This window comes from Oncorhynchus kisutch, linkage group LG14, assembly GCF_002021735.2.
Source record: "Oncorhynchus kisutch isolate 150728-3 linkage group LG14, Okis_V2, whole genome shotgun sequence".
NCBI classification, from domain to species: domain Eukaryota; kingdom Metazoa; phylum Chordata; class Actinopteri; order Salmoniformes; family Salmonidae; genus Oncorhynchus; species Oncorhynchus kisutch.
Genome location: NC_034187.2, coordinates 53,536,082 through 53,560,682, shown reverse-complemented (window position 1 = coordinate 53,560,682; position 24,601 = coordinate 53,536,082). Strand labels below are relative to the sequence as shown.

The window sequence follows — 24,601 nt, the reverse complement described above, 5'->3', positions numbered from 1 at the left end:
TGAGAGGCTAAGGTGTTCAGGTGCTCCTCCTGAACACTGCCTGGAATTGACGACTCGGTCTTTAGCTCAAAACGCCGATCTAAGAATGCAAAAAAGTGGCCCTGAGACCTGCAGGCCTCCATTCGCTCAGCATTTGTGCACTTGTCATTGTGTGATGAGGCGACATGCCGACATGCCGAGGCCATTCTTAACCCTTCGTGTGTGTGTGTGTTGTGTTAAGTGTTTGTGTGTGCACTTGGGTGATTGAGTGAATGTTCATAAGAATGAAGGAATAGGCCATTCTGTGACCCTTGGATTAAGCCTCAGCCACACTCTTGCACACACACACACACACTTTCACAAGCTTACGCTCACAGGCACACACCCAGCCAAAACGTACCTCCTCCTTTACAAAATCATGACTACATTGGATGTGATAACTCTCCTGTGTGTGTGTGTGTGTGTGTGTGTGTGTGTGTGTGTGTGTGTGTGTGTGTGTGTGTGTGTGCCTGACGTCACTTTACCCCAACGGTGGATCCTCCAAAGTGCTGGCATTCCATTTCCAAATGTGCATTAATACAAACTCCATTCATAATGCATTGCATTTGCTTCCACTAATTAACAATTAGAGCACAACACACGCTCTCGTTACCTCTCTTCTCTGCATATGCAAATGAAATCTTTTTTTCTTTCTTCCCCCACAGCAGGTCGATGTTTGTGAAATATCAGCCGGCGAATTCAGACAAGTTGAACAAAACAAGAGTCATCAAATAAGTAGATGGAGAAAGAAGTAGCAGAGAATGTATGGCGTCTGGGTCGATGGTGGGGTTGGGTCTCTCCACAGTCGAGCTAATTCCATATCATAATGGGGGGGGGGGGGGGTTCCTGGGTGTGTTGTGTGTGTCTCCGTTGACAGGAACACTTTGCTGAGTGCTTTTTCTAAAGCCTCTGGCTAATGGCTTTGTGAAGGGTGCTGATGAAAATGAGATGGCTTTCCGTGATGATGGGAGTCTTTTAGCTCGCGCCGAGAGGAGAGGGGCGCTGAGCCCGATGGTGTGAGCGTGTGTGTGTGTGTGTGTGTGTGTGTGTGTGTGTGTAATCAGTTCAGAGTCTGTGTATCATATGTTTTTGGGCACTCCTTTGTTCTCATACCTTGGTGTGTTACTGATTTGAGGGTAAAGTACGAGAATCAGTGTGATGATGTGTGTGTGTGTGTGTGTGTGCTCCTCGGTGTGTGTGTGTGTGTGTGAACACAGCTTCCACTAACCTGGCACGCTAGTTGACACGTTGACCTGTGTGTAGAACCTCTTGTTGGGCAGAAGCTCTGATACGCCATTGAGGGCCTCGACCGTCAACGTGTAGTTAGAGTTGGCCATGAGGTTAACCACGGTCACCGTGCGCTCGGTCACCCCGCTCTGCTGGGGCATGAAGCCCACGCTGGCCCCGCACGGCTCACACTGCACCCCCACGCACCGGCGGCAGCCCACGCTGTAGGTCAGGTCCCCCCTGCCGCCCGTGTCCGTTGGCGCGCCCCACTCCAGGATCAGGGTGGACTGCTTGAGGGTGTAGACCAAGTCTTTGGGAGGAGAGGGGGGGCCTGGGAGGGAGTAATACATAGATATATACATGTCATTCGTAGTTAAATACACGTGATTCATGTTAAGTGTCTCTGTATGATGTATGAACGTGTTTTACATACTTACTACCTACAGTGCTATAGTAGGTGTCAATGATTTGATTCCGCCTTTATTTAACCAGGGTAGTCATTGAGAACACGCTCTCTTTTACAATAACGACCTGACCAAGATAACAGCTGTACACCGTGTTGCAAAATAACAGTCAAAAGCAGACTGGGAACGATTCCGGTACATTTAGACAGCTGTTTGACTGAATGACTACGGACTGATTAAGACCGATTTGCTCAGTAAATTAAAACTCAGCACGTTCACCATGAAAACCAGTGCCAACCAATTACCATTGGACACTTCACCCTGTGGTCCATTCTCAGAGTGTGCTCCACCACACTATGCTCGTTACATGGTGTGATTGTGCCGGGCCAGGATTCATGTGTAATACTCTGATAGGATTGAGATGAGGACGGTGCACGGAGCCGTGGGGGGAAAACACAGAGAAAATAAGACTTGAACCAAAAGCAAAGGAAACAGCTTGCCTGGTCGAGATGAAATACGAGTGTGTTGACGACGACAGAACAAAGGAGGACTGCCGCTCGCAGACCATCTTTCGTCACTCGGGATTTCTAGAGACAGTCCCTGACCGACTAACCACCTCATCTTACGGTGGATTGAGAGGTAAAAAAAAACACAGAGAGGCCTTTCCGATCAGTGATGTGACGTGCACAGCCGCGGGTGTACGCTGTACGCTGTACGCGGCCGCGGTGTGTGAGAGTGCAGAGAGAAGGGACCGTCTATTCCTTGTGTCAACAGTCTTGGCTGGAACAAACGCCCCGGCTTACAAACGGCAAACGCGAGTCACCAGAGAAAAAGGTGGTTCGTGCTCGCGGAACGAGAACCCTCTCTTTACCAAATGTGAAACACGACGGGGGTGCATCTCAATAGTCCTGCGCGGCTTCCTCTCTTCGTCTCCTCGCTACATTTTGACAATGGTCAACCAGTCACGTAGACGGTCATGCACACATGGACACAGAATGTTCCCTTCCCAGGCCTAGCACTACGTAACTCAAAATCATTTGTATGACGCAGTGCCGTAACTGTGCATGTTTAAACAGAGGAACATAACATGAAGGTATTGGTCCATTAAATGATATCAATAATGTAGTGGTGGTGTGTGTGTGTGTGTGTGTGTGTGTGTGTGTGTGTGTGTGTGTGTGTGTGTGTACTGTATCTCTGTGGTAATAAATAATGAATGTGTTTGTATAGAGAGGGGTGATTAACGTGCTGGGGTGACAGGGAGGGGCAATTAGAATACGCTCTTATCCAGAGAGACTTAGGACTACAGTCAGTGCATTTAACAAAGATATGTAAGACAACCATATATCACAGTCGCATATTGCATTACTGAAATTACTATCAATACACCCTAAGCCAGAAATGAATTTTCACACCTTTGTCAACTTCTAGTGTGGAACATGATAGTTCCTTAGTGATGTGGACACAGAGGAACTTGAAGCTCTCAACCTGCTCCACAACAGCCCTGTCGATGTGGATGGGGGCGTGCTCAGACCTCCATTTCCTGACCAGCGTCTTTGTCCTGCTGACGTTGGAGGGAGAGATTGTTGACCTGGCACCACACTGCCAGGTCTCTGACCTCCTCCCTGTAGGCTGTCTTGTCGTCGATCAGGGCTAGCACCGTTGTGTCGTCTGCAAACGTAGTGATGGTGTTGGAGTCGTGCGCAGCCACGCAGTGAACAGGGAGTAGAAGAGGGGACAGAGCGCGCACCCCTCAGGAAAGCAAAAGGGAATACCTAGTTAGTTGCACAACAATGCATTCAACCAAAATGTGTCTTCCGCATTTAACCCAACCCCTCTGGGGCCCCCGTGTTGAGGGTCATCAAGGCGGTTGTGTTGTTGCCTACCCATACCACTTGGGGGGGCGGTCCGTCAGGAAGTCCAGGATCCAGTTGCAGAGGGAGGTGTTTAATCCCAGGGTCCTTAGCTTGCTGAGGAGCTTTGTGGGCACTATGGTGTTGAAAGCTGAGCTGTAGTCAATGAACGGCATTCTCACATCAGTGTTCCTTTTGTCCAGGTGGGAAAGGGCAGTGAGGAGTGCAATGGAGATTGCATCATCTGTGGATCTGTTGGGGCTGTATGCAAATTTGAGTGGGTCTAGGGTTTCTGGGAAATGGTGTTGATGTCAGCCATGACCAGCCTTTCAAAGCACTTCACGGCTACAGATGTGAGTGCTACGGGTCGGTAGTCATTTAGGCAGGATTCCTTAGTGTTCTCGGTCACAGGGACTATTGTGGTGTGCTTGAAACATGTAGGTTTTACAGACTGGGTCAGGGAGAGTTTGAGAATGTCAGTGAAGACACTTGACAGCTGGTCAAGGCATGCTCCGAGTACACGTACTGGTAATCAGTCTGACCATGCAACCTTGTGAATGTTAACCGGTTTAAAGGTCTTAGTCACATCGGCTACGGAGAGCGTGATCACACAGTCGTTCGGAACAGCTGGAAATCTCATGCATAGTTCAGTGTTGCTAGCCTCGAAGAGCATAGAAGGTATTTAGTTAATCTGGTAGGCTTGCGTCACTGGATAGCTCGCGGCTGGGTTTCCCTTTGTAATCTGTGATAGTTGCAAGCCCTGCCACATTCAACAAGTGTCAGAGCATGTGTAGTAGATTTTGATCTTGGTCTTGTTTGGCATTTTGCCTTTTTGAAGGTTTGTCGGAGGGCATAGCGGCATTTCTTATAAGCTCCAGATTGGTGTTCCGCTCCTTGAAAGTGGCAGCTATGCCTTTAGCTCAGTGAGGATGTTGCCTGTTATCCATGGCTTCTGGTTGGGATATGTACGTATTTTCACTGTGGGGATGACATCGTTGATGCACTTATTGATGTAGCCGGTGACTGATTTGGTAAACTCCTAAATGCCATTGTATGAATCGCGGAACATATTCTAGTCTGTGTTAGCAAAACAGTCCTGTAGGTTAGCATCCGCTTCATCAGACCACTTCCGTATTGAGCGATTCACTGGTACTTCCTGTTTGAGTTTTTGCTTGTATGCAGGATTTGGGAGCATAGCGTTATGGTCAGATTTGCCAAATGGAGGGCGAGGGAGAGCATTGTATGAGTCTCTGTGTGTGGAGGAAAGGAATTCTAACTCAGGCGAGCAGAACCTAGAGAATTTCTGAATATTAGAGGCTGCGCATCAGTTGTTATTAACCTTCCCCCGATGCAGCCGTTCTGTCCAGCCGATGTACAGAAAAACAAGCTAGATTTATATTGAACATGTCCTTGTTCAGCCACGAGGCGGAGAAACAGAGGATATTACAGTTCTTCAGATCACGTTGATAGGAGTCTCGAACGGCGCTCATCCAGTTTAGTCTCCAGTGATTGCACGTTCGCCAACAGAACGGAGGGTAGAGGCGATTCATCCACTCTCCAACGTAGTCTCGTCAGGTATCCCCGCACGCCGGCCTCTATAGCGCCGTCTCCTCCTTCGAGTGTCGGGGATTTGGGCCTGATCCGCGATAATCAATATGTCTCTCGCCCCCAACTCATTGAAGTAGAATTCCTCGTCCGAATCAACGTTAGTGATAGCTGTTGATGCCCAGAAGCTATTTTAGGTCTTAGGAAACAATGGCAGAAACATTATGTACCCCTAAAAAGTTACGATCAGCGCCCCCCAAAAATACACAAAATAACACAATTGGTCAGAAGCCCGTAAAAGGGCCACTATTCCTTCCGGCGCCATCCTGATAATGAGTGTGTGCGTGTGTGTCTCTCGGTGAGGTTTACGTAACATGGTAAAAGGGGCGTGGAGCCAGAAGCAGGGCACAGCTGTGGTGGGTGACGTGTTCATCAGCACGCAGAAAGCAGCAAACCTTCACTTATTCAACAACACACGTGCGCAACGCATGAGAACGCACATACACACAGCTGGGCCTTGTATATCCCTTATTTTCCCATACGCTCTCTCCCTCTCAACTCTTTAAGTTCCACACCTCCTCTCCTTACATCTGTCTCTCCCTCTGTCTGTCTCCCTCCCAAGCACACAATAGCTTGGTGGTATCAGGAGATGATCACAAATACTGAATCAATATTGTAATTAATGTGGTAATTACAGCGCTATAAATGTTATCACAGGCTGCCCCCTTGTCGATATAAAAACACCGGGAATCAATATCGTGATGAAACTTTCTAATTACAGCGCTATAAAAGCTAGAGCTGATCCGGGCGCCCGAGAATGAATACAGTCCCATGCTGACCTCTGTGTTTTATTGTCTGGTATACTGTAGCACTATAGAGAACATTCTAGGTGGATTAAATCGGGTGGCGTGTGTGTATTTAACCATCGACACTACAGAGGCTTAGTTCTTCGAATCAATATGGCTGCCCCCCGGCGGGCCGGTATGGAACTGGACTTGAACGTGCGTCTTCGTTGGAGGTTTTGGCATTTAGTGTGGTGGGGGGTGGGGGGGGTGTGTGTGTGTGTGGAGGGGTGCAGGGGGCCGAGGAGTTGTGTAGGGGCAGGTGCGCGTGTCTTACGGGTGCAGGGGGCCGAGGAGTTGTGTAGGGGCAGGTGCGCGTGTCTTACGGGTGCAGGGGGCCGAGGAGTTGTGTAGGGGCAGGTGCGCGTGTCTTACGGGTGCAGGGGGCCGAGGAGTTGTGTAGGGGCAGGTGCGCGTGTCTTACGGGTGCAGGGGGCCGAGGAGTTGTGTAGGGGCAGGTGCGCGTGTCTTACGGGTGCAGGGGGCCGAGGAGTTGTGTAGGGGCAGGTGCGCGTGTCTTACGGGTGCAGGGGGCCGAGGAGTTGTGTAGGGGCAGGTGCTGGTGTCTTACGGGTGCAGGGGGCCGAGGGGTTGTGTAGGGGCAGGTGCGCGTGTCTTACAGGTGCAGGGGGCCGAGGAGTTGTGTAGGGGCAGGTGCGCGTGTCTTACGGGTGCAGGGGGCCGAGGGGTTGTCCAGAGGGGTCCTGAAGTGGTCCTCCTCACACACACACACCACCGAGCCTTCCTCCTCCGCCACACTGTTGGCCGGGCACGCAAAACACTCCTGCTGTCTGGAAGACATCTTGTACGAGCCAGGGGGACACGCTGAGAACACAGAGAAACAAATATGCATTAAAAACACATTACACGTTATTATTATTTCAGTTGGTGTATGTTTTAAAACGGCTGTAAAATACTGATAATGGTTTAGCGACATGGGGTAAGTACATTCAAGATAATTATGAGAGAGAGAGAGAGAGAGAGAGACAGAGAGAGACAGAGAGAGACAGAGAGAGAGAGAGACAGAGAGAGACAGAGAGAGAGACAGAGAGAGAGACAGAGAGAGAGACAGAGAGAGAGACAGAGAGAGAGACAGAGAGAGACAGAGAGAGACAGAGAGAGACAGAGAGAGACAGAGAGAGACAGAGAGAGAGAGAGAGAGAGAGAGAGACTGATTTAGAAGAAAAGTCAGTCTAACTAACACATGACGTGGAGCCTCTAAGCCTAACATATGGTCAATAGAACTGGACCAGCTAGTCAGTACAGAACCAACACATGCTGTCCAATCGCTCTTCAGGCACCGAGCTGCTTCACTACTTGACCCTCGTCCTCTCCTTCTGCAACTCATTCTGTCATCCTGGTAAACTCCTTATTACACAACTCTGTTCCCTCTGGGGCTGAGGGTACAGAGAGGAAGACAGAGTGACTACACACACACACACACATTCTTTTCCGCTCTCTCTCACTGGGGTTCATTTTCCGCTTGCCGTGCCAGTGCTCCGGGTGGTAATGTGTGTGAAATCAGTTGAGCGCTGCTCCCCTCTCTGTCACTGGGGTCCCCAACAGCATTCCTACATTAAAACCTCAAGCAGGCCCTCTCTTCCCATTACAATCACCACCATCATCACCGCTGTTCCCTATCCTACTGCACTGGGGTTATATAATCCATGCATGTGGCTGTGAAGACAACCGGCCCCAGCCTCAACGACGTTCCCGTGTCTGGGTGGAGGGTAACGCCAATAATGATGAGGTGAATGGGGAAGAGATGGTGGGTTTGGGTGTAACACACACACACACTGATTAGCCCCTTCAAACTCCCTGAGCGGAGACTGATGTGAAAGAGTGAGTGAGTGAGTGTGTATGGCGTGGCTGCGTCTGTGAGAACCTTGTAATAGTCTGTCTAACGTCGGCCATTACACCGACACAGAACAGCTTGCTTTGTAGGGAACCACTCTTTGGCTACAGTGTTGCAGAGTGTGAAGAAAAAGCTAGCTTCTGAAATGGCTGGATGCAGATGCTCTCTTTTTGGCGGTGGTGCCCGTTTTATCAGTATACAGTCGTGGCCAAAAGGTTTGAGAAGGACACACATTCATTTCCACAAAGTTTGCTGCTTCAGTGTCTTTAGATATGTTTGTCAGATGTTACTATGGAATATTGAAGTATAATTACAAGCATTTCATAAGTGTCAAAGGTTCAATATTTGCAGTTTTGACCCTTCTTTTTCAAGACCTCTGCAATCCGCCCTGGCATGCTGTCAATTAACTTCTGGGCCACATCCTGACTGATGGCAGCCCATTCTTGCATAATCAATGCTCGAAGATAGTCAGAATTTGTGGGCTTTTGTTTGTCCACCCTCCTCTTGAGGATTGACCACGTTCTCAATGGGATTAAGGTACGGGGAGTTTCCTGGCCATGGACCCAAAATATCAATGTTTTGTTCCCCGAGCCACTTAGTTATCACTTTTGCCTTGTGGCAAGGTGCTCCATCATGCCGGAAATGGCATTGTTCATCACCAAACTGTTCCTGGATGGTTGGGAGACGTTGCTCTCGGAGGATGTGTTGGTACCATTCTTTATTCATGGCTGTGTTCTTAGGCAAAATTGTGAGTGATCCCACTCCCTTGGCTGAGAAGCAATCCCACACATGAATGATCTCAGGATGCTTTACTGTTGGCATGACACAGGACTGATGGTAGTGCTCACCTTGTCTTCTCCGGACAAGCTTTTTTCCAGATTCCCCAAACAATCGGAAAGGGGATTCATCAGAGAAAATGACTTTACCCCAGTCCTCAGCAGTCCAATCCCTGTACCTTTCCCTGTACCATATCAGTCTGTCACTGATGTTGTTCCTGGAGAGAAGTGGCTTCTTTGCTGCCCTTCTTGACACCAGGCCATCCTCCAAAAGTCTTTGTCTCAAGCTCTGTACTGGTGGTGCCCCGATCCCGAAGCTGAATCAACTTTAGGAGACGGTCCTGGCGCTTGCTGGACTTTCTTTGGCGCCCTGAAGCTTTCTTCACAACAATTGAATCGCTCTCCTTGAAGTTCTCGATGATCCGATAAATGGTTGATATAGGTGCAAACTTACTGGCAGCAATATCCTTGCCTGAGAAGCCCTTTTTGTGCAAAGCAATGATGACGGCACGTGTTTCCTTGCAGGTAACCATGGTTGACAGAGGAAGAACAATGATTCCAAGCACCACCCTCCTTTTGAAGCTTCCAGTCTGTTATTCGAACTCAATCAGCATGAGAGAGTGATCTCCAGCCTTGTCCTCGTCAACACTCACACCTGTGTTAACGAGAGAATCACTGACATGATGTCAGCTGGTCCTTTTGTGGCAGAGCTGAAATGCAGTGGAAATGATTTGTTGGGGCATTCAGTTCATTTGCGTGGCAAAGAGGGACTTTGCAATTAATTACAATTCATCTGATCACTCTTCATAACATTCTAGAGTATATGCTAATTGCCATCATACAAACTGAGGCAGCAGACTTTGTGAAAATTAATATTTGTGTCATTCTCAAAACTTTTGGCCACGACTGTACCTACCGTATGTGGTATCTAAATAACAAACGTGACCGTCTTCGCTGGTACCGGGCTCTAAACCAAGGCCCAAATCAAAGCTGGCTGGACTGCGCTCTCTCAGACGGACCCAAAAAGGGACGGTGTGGTTGGACAGAAACCACGTTGGCAATCTGGGAGTGTGTTCACTGCATTGCCCTCCACATTTAGATGAGTGCCATGGTGTTTCAGATGAATAGCAGACGAGGGAAAGAGGGAGAGAGAACGAGAGAGAGTGCACACAGCTTGGCCAGGACAGCTGCCCAACTGATCAATTTGTGCGAGAGGCTTGATTAAATGGGACGTGTAAAGTCTACCCCCCCCCCCCCCCCCCAACACACGGATTCATAACGATGGGTCGTGCCAAGTTCCTTTGTAAAAAGACTAAAAAAATATTAAAAGGCTAAGAAATTGTAAAATCAAAGGAAAGAGGGGGAGTGAGGGGAAAGGGGGCCAAGCATATAGTACCCAGCTCAAGCATATAGTACCCAGATCAAGCATATAGTACCCAGCTCAAGCATATAGTACCCAGCTCTAGCATAAAGTACCCAGCTCAAGCATATAGTACCCAGCTCAAGCATATAGTACCCAGCTCAAGCATATAGTGCCCAGATCAAGCATATAGTACCCAGCTCAAGCATATAGTACCCAGCTCAAGCATATAGTACCCAGCTCAAGCATATAGTACCCAGCTCAAGCATATAGTACCCAGCTCAAGCATATAGTACCCAGCTCAAGCATATAGTACCCAGCTCAAGCATATAGTGCCCAGATCAAGCATATAGTACCCAGCTCAAGCATAAAGTACCCAGCTCAAGCATATAGTACCCAGCTCAAGCATATAGTACCCAGCTCAAGCATATAGTGCCCAGATCAAGCATATAGTACCCAGCTCAAGCATATAGTACCCAGCTCAAGCATAAAGTACCCAGCTCAAGCATATAGTACCCAGCTCAAGCATATAGTACCCAGCTCAAGCATATAGTACCCAGCTCAAGCATAAAGTACCCAGCTCAAGCATATAGTACACAGATCAAGCATATAGTACCCAGCTCTAGCATATAGTACCCAGCTCAAGCATTTAGTACCCAGCTCAAGCATTTAGTACCCAGCTCAAGCATATAGTACCCAGCTCAAGCATATAGTACCCAGCTCAAGCATATAGTACCCAGCTCAAGCATTTAGTACCCAGCTCAAGCATATAGTACCCAGCTCAAGCATATAGTACCCAGCTCAAGCAGAGAGAGAGAAAGAGCGAGAGAAAGAGTGAGAGAGAGAAAGAGCGAGAGAGCGAGAGAGAGCGAGAGAGAAAGAGCGAGAGAGAGAGAAAGAGCGAGAGAAAGAGCGAGAGAGAGAGAGAAAGAACGAGAGAAAGAGTGAGAGAGAGAGCGAGAGAAAGAGAGAGAGAGAGTCAGTGCGCTATGATCAAGGGAGACAGGTCATGTAATATACATCCTCAAGCAATGTAACGCTGAGCTCTGCCAACTGCCTGATGGCTACCTATACCACGTGTAATACTGTACGGTGAAGAGAAAGACGCTAAGCAGCATCTACAACGCCAATAGTGGAGGCAAACAGGATGTTACGGAGGAGGCAGTCACACAGAGGGAGCGCTAGACAGGTCAAACACACACCCACACGCCACTGTATGCCCGCTGTTGTCAATACTCTCGTACTGGTTACCATTTTCCAAGCCGTTAGCTAGGTCAAAGTTTACATTTGTCAAGCTAGGCCTATATATACACATGACTGTTTTCTACTGCAATGTCCAATCTGAAAGCTGGACAGAACGTGGCCACCCATTCTCATGACGCAAAACCAAAACTAAATAGCATTATTTGACTGCCGACAAAAAGGCAGGTGAATAGCTTTACAATGAGTCTCTCTCTCTCTCTCTGTGAATATTATTAAGGCTGAAAGAGGTTTGCTTTGCGCACACACACACACACACACACAACAGCTAAGAACACACACACCGACACCGAAAGCCAAACGCACACTCGCAACCAGGGAACACACACCACAACCCCCCCCCCTCTCCCTCTGTCTCACATCCAAATGTCAGGGTTAGTCTTGCAGGCGGAGGGGGGGGGGGGAGGGATGCTGGAATCAATAATTTATGGCCCCATATTCAGATCACTGGCTCTCTGCTGTTAATGCTAATTGATGAAAGACGGGCTAACCGACATTATAAAAACCCCATTCCAGAGGGAGGAAGAGGGCCGTTTTACAGGTCCTGAGGATCAGACAAACGGCCGGGGAGGAATGACTGATCACAGTAACACTTATTGCTAATGGAGGGGACACGCTAGATGTAGCACAACGATGATCGCAGCGATGCATAACCCAACCTAATGTAGTCTAGTACGGTCCGCTTGTATCCAAAGCCACTGACAGTCATGCGTGCTTACATTTGACATCAAATCCCATTGTATTGGTCACATACACATGGTTAGCAGATGTTATTGCGAGTGTAGCAAAATGCTTATGCTTCTAGGTCCGACAGTGCAGCAGTATCTAACAGATAATATCTAACAATTCCACAACAAAACCTAAATACACACAATCTAGTAAAGGAATGGAATGAGAATATATAAGTATAATATGTAAGTATGAGCAGTGACAGAGCGGCTAAGAGGCAATAGATAGTGAAGGATTTTATTTTTTATTTATTTTTATTTTACCTTTATTTAACCAGGTAGGCTAGTTGAGAAAAAGTTCTCATTTGAAACTGCAACCTGGCCAAGATAAAGCGTAGCAATTCGAAACATACAACAACACAGAGTTACACATGGAATAAACAAAACATACAGTCAATAATACAGTAGAACAAAAGAAAACAAAAAGTCTATATACAGTGAGTGCAAATGAGGTAAGTTATGGAAATAAATAGGCCGTGGTGGCGAAGAAATTACAATATAGCAATTAAACACTGGAATGGTAGATCGGCAGAAGATGAATGTGCAGGTAGAGATACTGGGGTGCAAAGGAGCTAAATAAATACCAGTATGGGGATGAGGTAGGTAGATGGGCTGTTGACAGATAGGCTAAGTACAGGTGCAGTGATCTGTAAACTGCTCAGATAGCTGGTGCTTAAAGCTAGTGAGGGAGATGTGAGTCTCCAGCTTCAGAGGTTTTGCAGTTCGTTCCAGTCATGGGCAGCAGAGAACTGGAAGGAAAGACGGCCGAAGGAGGAATTGGCTTTGGGGATGACCAGTGATATATACCTGCTGGAGCGCGTGCTACGAGTGGGTGCTGCTATGGTGACCAGTGAGCTGAGATAAGGCGGGGCTATACCTAGCAGAGACTTGTAGATAACCTGTAGCCAGTGGGTTTGGCGTCGAGTATGAAGCGAGGGCCAACCAACGAGAGCGTACAGGTCGCAAGGGTGGGTAGTGTATGAGGCTTTGGTGACAAAACAGATGGCACTGTGATAGACTGCATCCAGTTTGTTGAGTAGAGTGTTGGAGGCTATTTTATAGATGACATCACCGAAGTCGAGGATCGGTAGGATGGTCAGTTTTACAAGGGTATGTTTGGCAGCATGAGTGAAGGATTCTTTGTATAGGAAGCCGATTCTAAATTTTATTTTGGATTGGAGAGAGTTTACAGTCTAACCAGACACCCAGGTATTTGTAATTGTCCACGTATTCTAAGTCAGAGCTGTCCAGAGTAGTGATGCTGGACGGGCGAGCAGGTGCGGGCAGCGATCGATTGAAAAGCATGCATTTAGTTTTACTTGCATTTAAGAGCAGTTGGAGGCCACAGAAGGAGAGTTGTATGTCATTGAAGCTCGTCTGGAGGTTAGTTAACACAGTGTCCAAGGAGGGGCCAGAAGTATACAGAATGTTGTCGTCTGCGTAGAGGTGGATCAGAGAATCACCAGCAGCAAGAGCAACATCATTGATGTATACAGTAAAGAGAGTCGGCCCGAGAATTGAACCCTGTGGCACACCCATAGAGACTGTCAGAGGTCCAGACAACAGGCCCTCCGATTTGACACACTGAACTCTATCAGAGAAGTAGTTGGTAAACCAGGCGAGGCAGTCATTTGAGAAACCAAGGCTGTCGAGTCTGCCAATAAGAATGTTGTGATTGACAGAGTCGAAAGCCTTGGCCAGGTCGATGAATACGGCTGCACAGTAATGTCTCTTATCGATGGCGGTTATGATGTCGTTTAGAACCTTGAGCGTGGCTGAGGTGCACCCATGACCAGCTCTGAAACCAGATTGCATAGCGGAGAAGGTATGGTGGGATTCGAAATGGTCAGTAATCTGTTTGTTAACTTGGCTTTCGAAGACCTTAGAAAGACCGGGTAGGATAGATATAGGTCTGTAGCAGTTTGGGTCTAGAGTGTCACACCCTTTGAAGAGGGGGATGACCACGGCAGCTTTCCAGTCTTTGGGAATCTCAGATGATACGAAAGAGAGGTTGAACAGGCTAGTAATAGGGGTTGCAACAATTTCGGCAGATAATTTTAGAAAGAGAGGGTCCAGATTGTCTAGCCCGGCTGATTTGTAGGGGTCCAGATTTTGCAGCTTTTCAGAACATCGGCTATCTGGATTTGGGTAAAGGAAAAATGGTGGGGGCTTTGGCGGGTTGCTGTGGAGGGTGCCGGGCAGTTGACCGGGGTAGGGGTAGCCATGTGAAAAAAATGGCCAACCAAATGCTTATTGAAATTCTCAATTATAGTGGATTTATCGGTGGTGACAATGTTTCCTAGCCTCAGAGCAGTGGGCAGCTGGGAGGAGGTGCTCTTATTCTCCATGGACTTTACAGTGTCCCAGAACTTTTTTGAGTTAGTACTACAGGATACAAATTTCTGTTTGATAAAGGTTGCCTTAGCTTTTCTAGCTGCCTGTGTATATTTGTTTCTAACTTCCCTGAAATGTTGCATATCAAGGGGGCTATTCGATGCTAATGCAGAACGCCACAGGATGTTTTTGTGCTGGTCAAGGGCAGACAGGTCTGGACTGAACCAAGGACTATATCTATTTCTAGTTCTACATTTTTTGAGAGGGGCATGCTTATTTGAGATGGTGAGGAAGGCACTTTTAAAGAATAGCCAGGCATCATCTACTGACGGGATGAGGTCAATCTCATTCCAGGATACCCCGGCCAGGTCGATTAGAAAGGCCTGCTCGCAGAAGTGTTTCAGGGAGCGTTTGATAGTGATCGTTTGGTTGCAGACCCATTACAGATGCAGGCAATTAGGCAGTGATCGCTGAGATCTTGATTGAAAACAGCAGAGGTGTATTTGGAGGGCGAATTAGTTAGGATGACATCTATAAGGGTGCCGTGTTTACTGATTTGGGGTTGTACCTGGTAGGTTCATTGATCATTTGTGTGAGATTGAGGGCATCAAACTTAGTTTGTAGGATGGCCGGGGTGTTAAGCATGTCCCAGTTTAGGTCACCTAGTAGCACGAGCTCAGAAGATAGATGGGGAGCAATCAGTTCACATATAGTATCGAGGGCACAGCTGGGGGCAGAGGGAGGTCTATAGCAAGTGGCAACAGTGAGAGACTTGTTTCTGGAAATGTGAATTTTTAGAAGTAGAAGCTCAAATTGTTTGGGTACAGACTTAGAAAGTAATACAGAACTCTGCAGGCTATCTTTGCAGTAGATTGCAACACCGCCCCCTTTGGCAGTTCTACGTTATAGTTAGCAATGGAGATTTCAGGGTTTTGGTGGTTTTCCTAAGCCAGGATTCAGACACGGCTAAGACATCTGGGTTGGCAGAGTGTGCTAAAGCAGTGAGTAAAACAAACTTAGGGAGTAGGCTTCTAATGTTAACATGCATGAAACCAAGGCTTTTACGTTTACAGAAGTCAACAAATGAGAGTGGGAGTGGAGCTAGGCACTGCAGGACCTGGATTAACCTCCACATCACCAGAGGAACAGAGGAGAAGTAGGATAAGGGTACGGCTAAATGCTATATGAACTGGCAGTCTAGCACGTTCAGAACAGAGAGTAAAAGGAGCAGGTTTCTGGGCACGATAGCATAGATTCAAGGCATAGTGTACAGACAAAGGTAAGGTAGGATGTGAGTACATTGGAGGTAAGCCTAGGCATTGAGTAATGAAGAGAGAGATATTAAGAGAGGATACATTATTTACATATGAGATGAGTAATGCGAGATATGTAAACATTCTTAAAGTGGCATTATTACAGTGACTAGCGTTCCATTTATTAAAGTGGCCAATGATATCAAGTCTGTAGGTTGGCAGCCGCCTCTCTTTGCTAGTGGTGACTGTTTAACAATCTGATGGCCTTGAGATAGAAGCTGTTTTCCAATCTCTCAGTCCCAGCTCTAATGTACCTGTACTGACCTCGCCTTCTGGGTGGAAGCGGGGTGAACAGGTTGTGGCTCGGGGGGGTTATTGACCTTGATGATCTTTTTTGCCTTCCTGTGACATTGGGTGGTCCCGGGAATCGAACCCGCTATCCTGGCGTTGCAAGCGCTATGGACTACCAACTGAGCTACAGGACCACTCCTTTTAAAAGGAACATCTGGGTTAATGCCAGTGTTTCCATAACTGTCCCTGTAACCGTGAAACAGAGAGACAAAACAAGCAAAAGTCTCAACAGAGCAAGTAACTAAAGCCGCAGCGACAACTTCGCAAACAACGGTTGCGTCCTCCACACAAACGGCACCTTACGTCACAATCAAAGACCAAGGCTGCTGCCGAGAGATGTGGAAAGACACGCACACAGGCGTTGAAGGGAGACGCTGTTTACAAAGCTTTATTTTCTCCCTCCGCTCTCTCGTTTATACTCCCCCTACTCATACTTGCCTTGTCAACCCCCCCCCCCTTCTCTATTCCTCCAGCTCTAACTCACATCTTGCCACCTCTCATCTTCTCCTTTACACTACTTTGAAGACACAAACTAGGTCAAGGAGAGATGCCTGCGTCGTGAAAAGAGGACCGATTTAGAATCAAATCTCTCTTTGACCGTATACTGAGTGATACTGTGTAACGACAACGGCTCCCCCACACCACATATCCCTGCAAGAATTACCTTAATACCAGTAGGCAGCGTTTTAGCTGTTAGCCAAATTTAAAAGGAAAGGCTTTTAGAATAAGCACACCTTAGTCTATATACTAAGGTATTTACGGTATGCCAATAGCTGAAGTCACGCATGAAGCAGAATTGTGGCTTTGGCCATGCCACATCCAAGGCTAGTGTAAACACTGAGAAAAGTTGCAAGTCTGATGTTGAAGCCACATTTGACTAATGTTACTCCACTCCCTAACTCCCTTTCTCACAACCCCGCCCGCTCAATGCCTCTCACACTTTCTCCCTCCCTCGTCTCCCTGGGCTTATCGGTGTGTGCTGGAACAATGGCAGAAGAGGGCTTCAATTACTGGATATTACGCCGCTCCTCTCATCCCCCTCTCCGTCCTAATTACACTAGACAATTACTGGGGAGTTCGGCCTAAAGAGTGAGTCCCTCGCTCTCTCTCTCCCAGCCCCTCTCTCAGCCCCAGCCGTCCCTGCTCAATGAATGGTTCTGTGTCATGCCTCTCTCTCTCTCTCTCTCTCCCCCTCCACTTCGTTCAGCGTTCTATTCATCCATCGCTTGTCCTGTTCATTCCTTCTACTCCCCTCTCCCTCTGTCTAACTCGGTCCCTTCATTGGATTAGAGAACACCACGAGAGCCCCATGTTCGTGGGAACAGGCCTCTGGACTCACCTCTTAGCTAAACGGCTGCCTTTCTTTCCCTCCGCGCTCCATTCATTCCCTCCCTCATCTTCCAATCCATCTCTCCGTCTCCCTTTCTGAAGCGTCTTTTCATTTGATAAGTGTTATCTAATGCTCTTATCTAACCATATTCGAGTGGTCCATGCAGTCTTTGGGCCGAGTCAAAGTGTGTGTGTGTGTGTGTGTGTGTCATTCAATCTTTTCCCTCATTCACCTGCTCTGTCTTCTCTCCCTCTCAGTCCTTTCCTCTCCCTCCATCTTATCTAGCCTTGTGTCTGAGGAGGGATTGGCTATGACAACTCCGGGTTGGTTTGTGTCCCTCTGAGGGATGACAGCCATTTCACCCGGGCCACCCAGCCATTTGTTCACGTCCACAACCAGGTCAGATCACGGGCGAGCGCACACACACCCTCGCTACCTACAGTGGGGCAAAAAAGTATTTAGTCAGCCACCAATTGTGCAAGTTCTCCCACTTAGAAAGATGAGAGAGGCCTGTAATTTTCATCATAGGTACACTTCAACTATGACAGACAAAATGAGAAAAAAAATCCTGAAAATCACATTGTAGGATTTTTTATGAATTTATTTGCAAATTATAGTGGAAAATAAGTATTTGGTCAATAACAAAAGTTTCTCAATACTTTGTTATATACCCTTTGTTGGCAATGACAGAGGTCAAACGTTTTCTGTAAGTCTTCACCAGGTTTTCACACACTGTTGCTGGTATTTTGGCCCACTCCTCCATGCAGATCTCCTCTAGAGCAGTGATGTTTTGGGGCTGTGGCAACACGGACTTTCAACTCCCTCCAAAGATTTTCTATGGGGTTGAGATCTGGAGACTGGCTAGGCCACTCCAGGACCTTGAAATGCTTCTTACGAAGCCACTCCTTCGTTGCCCGGGCAGTGTGTTTGGGATCATTGTCATGCTGATAGACCCAGCCACGTTTCATCTTCAATGCCCTTGCTGATGGAAGGAGGTTTTCACTCAAAATCTCACGATACATGGGCCCATTCATTCTTTCCTTTACACGGATCAGTTGTCCTGGTCCCTTTGCAGAAAAACAGTCCCAAAGCATGATGTTTCCACCCCCATGCTTCACAGTAGGTATGGTGTTCTTTGGATGCAACTCAGCATTCTTTGTCCTCCAAACACGATGAGTTTAGTTTTGACCAAAATGTTATATTTTGGTTTCATCTGACCATATGACATTCTCCCAATCTTCTTCTGGATCATCCAAATGCTCTCTAGCAAACTTCAGACGGGCCTGGACATGTACTGGCTTAAGCAGGGGGACACGTCTGGCACCATAATTTGCAAGTAAATTCATAAAAAATCCTACAATGTGAATTTATGGATTTTTTCCCTAATTTTGTCTGTGATAGTTGAAGTGTACCTATGATGAAAATTACAGGCCTCTCTCATCTTTTTAAGTGGGAGAACTTGCACAGTTGGTGGCTGACTAACTGTACCTGCTTGCGCCATTCATACACATACACGGGAGTACAAACACACACGTCTCACTCGAGCCCCCCCAGCCACACACACAAACAATTCCACACCTTTGACACCATTCACCCCTGCGCAACATGCGAGAGAATGAAGATGTATTATCAGCATGTGCAAACCCTCTGCCTAACCAGCCTCCCATTTTACTGCTGAAGTCTGGAAACTGGAGATAAGTGTCTGTCCATCTGTGTTCTAACGCACGTGTGTACTAGAGACGGGGTGACACCGCAGGAGGGCTGGGTCAGTATCACTGTCGTGTGTGTGTGTGTGTGTGTGTGTCCGCAGTCATCCGTGGTGTCCAAGGCTGAGTGATCTCATTCCACTGATGATCACCATCGTCGTCACGCTCCAGCACACATTCACACAGTTGTCACTCCTCACAGGAGACACAGAGGGCAAGATGGGCACAGCGTGCAGCACCAAACAACCCTGTAGCCCTGTGTGTGTGTGTGTGAGAATGCACCTGCCTGCCTGTATGTGTGTGTGTGTGTGTGTGTGTGTGTGTGTGTGTGGCTTTAGCTCCAGCCCGTCAAATATCTTGACTGAAAATACTATTTCTGCTAGCGATTGAGATTGAAGATGGGCCGGGCAAGGAGAAGGCACACTGATTCGTCTCACAGAGGAACACTGGGCACGCTTCGTGTTGCTTTAAGTGACGCCCCATATCTCAACGTCGTCCACCGGTCTTGTCTTTGCACATCATGTACTGAAGATGTGGCATGTGTACGCCTTGAGCAATACGAAGACAAAACACACGGGAGTCGTAGGGGGGGAATGTCTGCTCCGAGGAAGACCTGACAGAAAATACATGCAGAGGAAAGGAAATGATGAAAAAGTGAAAAACCCCTGCGAAGCAGGCCTCAGACCTCAGCCATAATACGCTATGATGGGCTTCCCCCCCCGAATATTCAATCTTCTACGCAAATTACATCGGTTCCATTCACGCCGGGGAATTATGGAAAAAGGGTGCGTGTTTGTGTGTGTGGACACACTCGCCCCGTCTCGCTTTCTCGCGCACCAACCCCCGTTCGAACAGACACGGTTCCAAGCGGCCGATTCGCATTGAGCTCGAAGGAAGCGGATAAAACAAAAAGGTGAAAATGCATCATTACTACATTTCATATCAAACTGACCAGTTTCATTAAGCTGGTGACCCAGATATGCCCCAAAACACGGACAAAATGGATTCCATGACAATGATGAGAACGGGAGACGTCAGCTTCTGAACCTGATTGGACATATTTCCAGGCCGGGGTAAATTGATTCAAAGAGGAAGAGGACGCGAATAGTGACACTTTCCCAGTTCCACATTCAAAGAAGCATTACACCCATCAAATCCCCTAAAGGAATTAATACAATACACTCATTTTATGTCTGATCTAAGTATGTTGGTTATCTGACACTGCTTTTACGTTGCTTCTTTGTTGGAATAACCAGACATGTCTTTGGCAGTAGAAGTAGTCATTCTACAGTGTATGGGCTGTGGGCCCAGTGTTCTGTCTGATAGTTAGTCTTTGTGAAGATCAATGGAGAGGTCAGGGATTAGCTGAGGGAGAGATCCGTGAATAAGTCATTTAGAGTGTGTGTGTGTGTGTGTGTAAATGCTTACGGTAAAGGTCAAAAGCCTAATAGCACAGACAGGGCCCAGGCGAACACGTGGACCGAGGTCTTCTCCAGTCAGCATGATGCTACCCCTGAGTGCACTAAAGCTGACCTCTGACCTACGTAGACCAGGGGCGCAAGTCCGCCCACGGTGGGCCCTGTTACCAAGGGAGGGACTAAAAACAATTCCCCCTTTTCAGATCCATGAAACAGTGTAATGGATGGATGGATAGATGAGGCTGTAGGAAGCCGGTCGTGAGGGGGGGGGGGGGGGGGGGGGGGGTGTAAGAGTGACCCTGTCTGTCTGATGAGGGACAGTCGCTCCATTAGAGAGATGGATGAGTTTAGAGCAGTCTGCATCCGTAGCCCCTGGCTGGGTTTAATGGCTTATTGTTGTATCACACTCCATCACGCGCACACAGTCGACTCACGCTGTGTGTAATGTGTCCTTACGACTTCACCAACCGACTCCCCAACACACACTTTGCTCACCCTGTCAGCACGGCAACACCCGATCATGAATGAGCCCTTGCTCGGTCTGTCCGTCCCTCCCTCCCTCCCTATTGCACTCAGCGGTGGTAATTCTTGTGGTTTGTCAGGCCCGCTGTTTGAATAAAAAAAGATGAGGCCCAAAATGTAATCAGGGGCTGCAATTAAGCTGTGAGGGTAAAACTACGCTGACCTTGTTGTGTAATTAACACAGTATTCTTTCATTCATTTCCTCTCTCTTTTTCTCCTTTTCTTCCTTAGCAGCCTGTCTGCGTTTTAATTAAGACACACAAGATGGCGTCAGAAGGAGTGCGCAGAAAAGTCAAATGATTAAGAAAAAGAGTTGGAAAGAGGAAGAGGGGAGTTGGAAAGAGGAAGAGGGGAGTTGGAAAGAGGAAGAGGGGAGTTGGAAAGAGGAAGAGGGGAGTTGGAAAGAGGCAGAGGGGGGTTGGAAAGAGGCAGAGGGGGGTTGGAAAGAGGCAGAGGGGGGTTGGAAAGAGGCAGAGGGGGGTTGGAAAGAGGAAGAGGGGAGTTGGAAAGAGGAAGAGGGGAGTTGGAAAGAGGCAGAGGGGGGTTGGAAAGAGGAAGAGGGGAGTTGGAAAGAGGAAGAGGGGAGTTGGAAAGAGGAAGAGGGGAGTTGGAAAGAGGAAGAGGGGAGTTGGAAAGAGGAAGAGGGGAGTTGGAAAGAGGAAGAGGGGAGTTGGAAAGAGGCGAGGGGACAATGGAGAGGAAGGAAAAAATTAAAAAGTCAAGCATTTAAGTGCAAAGGAGATGACTAGGAGGAGGGATGAAACAGGGGAGGAGGAGGAGGCTCTCGTTTCTTTCCTCTACATGACATAACACCATCTCTTCTGCTCAAACAACCTTCTCTCTTTAAAAAAATGATTTCACACTACACTGAAAAAACAGTGTTTTATCAGCAAACTCTCATTCGGCAAATGGGAATAATATGGCTTGTCAGATCTGGTGTTCATTAGGGCTGGGAATTGCCAGGGACCTCACGATACTATATTATCATGATACTTAGGTGCCGATACGATATGCATTGCGATTCTCACAATTCTATATGTATTGCGATTCGATACTGTGATTTCATTGCGATTCAACTCTCCAAACATACACTACACCCCATCAAATTAGTGGATTCGGCCATTTCAGCCACACCCGTTGCTGACAGGTGTATAAAATCGAGCACACCACCATACAATCTCTATAGACAAACATTGGCAGTAGATTGGGCCTTACTGAAGATCTTAGTGATGTCAACGTGGCACCGTCATAGGATGCCACCATTCCAACAAGTCAGTTTGTCAAATTTCTGCCCTGCTAGAGCTGCCCCGATGGAGGACCAACTCCATAATAGTGCCCATGATTTTGGAATGAGATGTTCAACGAGCAGGTGTCCACACACTTGTAGTGTATTTCTCACCATATTTCTGCTGAAGAAAAACAAATTGTCTTCCTCTTTAAAAAGAAGATCGAGAACAAGCTATACATTTGGCCGCAGGTACAGCCAACTAGCACAAAAAAATCAAAACGATAAGATAACATATGTAGTCAAAAATAATATGGAACTGTATCTATTTTTTCCCCCTCATCACTAGTGTTCATGGCTGCCCTCTCAGGTTCTCTTCTCCATTAGGCCTACGGACCAGACGTTTTAGTCTGGAGTAAAGTGATTCAGACAAGCGCAGACACTCCCAGACAGACAGTGCTGTGCTTAAATAAAACCATGTAAGCTAGAACAGCACGTACCAGGGAGTGAAACTGTCAGTGCTCCACGTTGACTGAAATAGGTGCCAGTACTGTTTGTAATTAGTAAATGCAATACTGTTAAGCTAATTTTCTAGAAGAGGTGCAGGAACACAAGTAGTACAACATTTGAGGTGCCGGTACGCAGTCCCGATGAGTGTGTGTGTGTCTAGCACTGAGTGAAACTGTTCTGAAATCAGGCTGTACACATACTTTAGACCACATTATCACTAGTCACAGTTAGCACACTGTTATCAAGGACGGTCTGTAGGGGGAAAAAAAACACCAGAATTACCAGAATGCACGATGAAAAACTACAACCGAAGTCAAAGAAAAACACGCACGCTTTTTCAAACCGTGCCGTCTCCAAAACCAACCCTTCGCCCCGAAGTATAAAGGTCAGCAGAGGTCAGCAGCGGTTCACACCCTCTACCCATGTTGGTTCTAGTTGTGTGGGCGTTTGCGTCGATTTCTTCCTCCCCCGGAGCAGTTTCCGAATATCTCAATTCACCTCTGTCTCTCGCTCCCTCTGGGCTGACCTCCAGTCCTCTTTGAGCACTCTATCGCTCTGAGCAAGGCTGCTTAGTACTTCATTAAAAAAAAAACTCTCTCTTTACTTTTCAATCCACATCGGGAGGATCCCTCTGTCAAGGAGACAGTAATTATGCAGACCTCGTACTCAACTTCTGTACACTACATGCAGTATTGATCGCAGCTGGTTCGACATAGGTTATTGTACTTTTCCAAAACTTCCCCTAGTTGGGAATACTTGAGGAAACGTTTGGGTATTGTAGCAGCCTCTGTTGTTCGAGAAGCTGTTCGATGAACTCATCACCCATAACTGGTGTTTGAGAAACTGTCATCCCGGTCGTTTTTTTTTTTTTGAAAACTAAAAAAAAAAAGAGATTGATGTTGAATGATATAAATATACATGTATACACACACACACACACACACATTATAAATGATCATTGATTTATTCTGCATTCTGGAATCCGTAATTGAAACTGCCACGTCTGCCCGTTTGGTATATTTGAACCACAACAAATTACTTCGACCGACAAACACGCCCCCCCCCCCCCCCCCCCCTCACATCATTGCACTCGCGAAGAACAGCAGAATATGTAGTCTTATTTGTTGTTGTTTTTCTACCACGATGCTGGGCGTTCCTTTCCTCCTGTGACATCAACAAAACAAAAACAACAACAAATCCGCTGGGGGTTTTGCGAACATTGGCTGCTGTTACACCTTTATGCGGATTCCAGCTTCTGACCGTTCAGTGGGTTCATCTGTGACTGAACATGTGTCCGGGCTAGAAATGATGAGTGAGCTTGTGTTCCGACTCTGTAGCCTCACTGTCCTGGTTCGTCCATCTCCGCCCTGTCCTGTTCTATCCTCCGCTACGTACTCTTCCCCCTATGGCAGTGATGGCACGTCTGCCCCTGTTCCTTCGGATCAGGTCATCACGTGGAACTAAAGCCTCAAGTGTTTTGGGGTCAAATTTAGGAATGAGAAACACTGCTATCATTCATACGCAAACAGAGTGTGGACTCACGCGGGCCCACACACACACGGCTGACACATGAATGCGCGCCGCGCACCCACAAACACACACACACACACCCAGAGAAGAAGCTATGATTGGCTTCTCTCCAAGCCAGACTGAGGTTACTATAATCCCTTCACCTCTCTACTTCTCCTTCTGCATCTTGTCCTCCCCGGGTATCCCTCCTCCCTCTCCCTTCAATCCCTTCCCTTCATTCCTGTCCTCCGACCCTCCAACCCCCCCCCCCCCCTTTCCCTTCTCACACTCTACATCCGCCCTCCCTTGCCCTCGCACTACGTTCCGCCATCCCTCTCTCTCATCTTCATCTTTCGATCTACCCGTACCCTGAGGACCCCTAGAACCCTACGAAGGAGACAGCTCTCTGACACGCAGTATCAGTCAGTCAGCCAGTCAGTATTCACACAGACCCACCACTGGGGCCAGAGACTCCGACAGAGCCAACCTGCCCAGCTCAAAATCAATAAGTATACCAAAGAGCTTCTGGCTAAATCCACAAAGAGAGCCAGAAAACATGTTGTGTTGTTAACCCTGCT

General features: G+C 47.5%; 1 protein-coding gene across 1 annotated transcript in view; it reads right to left on the bottom strand.

The window, feature by feature from the left end:
• epha10 (EPH receptor A10) overlaps positions 1-24,601 on the bottom strand; it is a 182,980-nt gene that overhangs the window by 46,307 nt on the left and 112,072 nt on the right. The window contains exons 4-5 of the mRNA XM_031788560.1: positions 6,556-6,711; positions 1,247-1,576 (exon numbers count right to left, since the gene is read on the bottom strand). Of these exons, the coding sequence (XP_031644420.1) occupies positions 1,247-1,576; positions 6,556-6,711 (486 nt within the window). The remainder of the gene's footprint in view (positions 1-1,246; positions 1,577-6,555; positions 6,712-24,601) is intronic.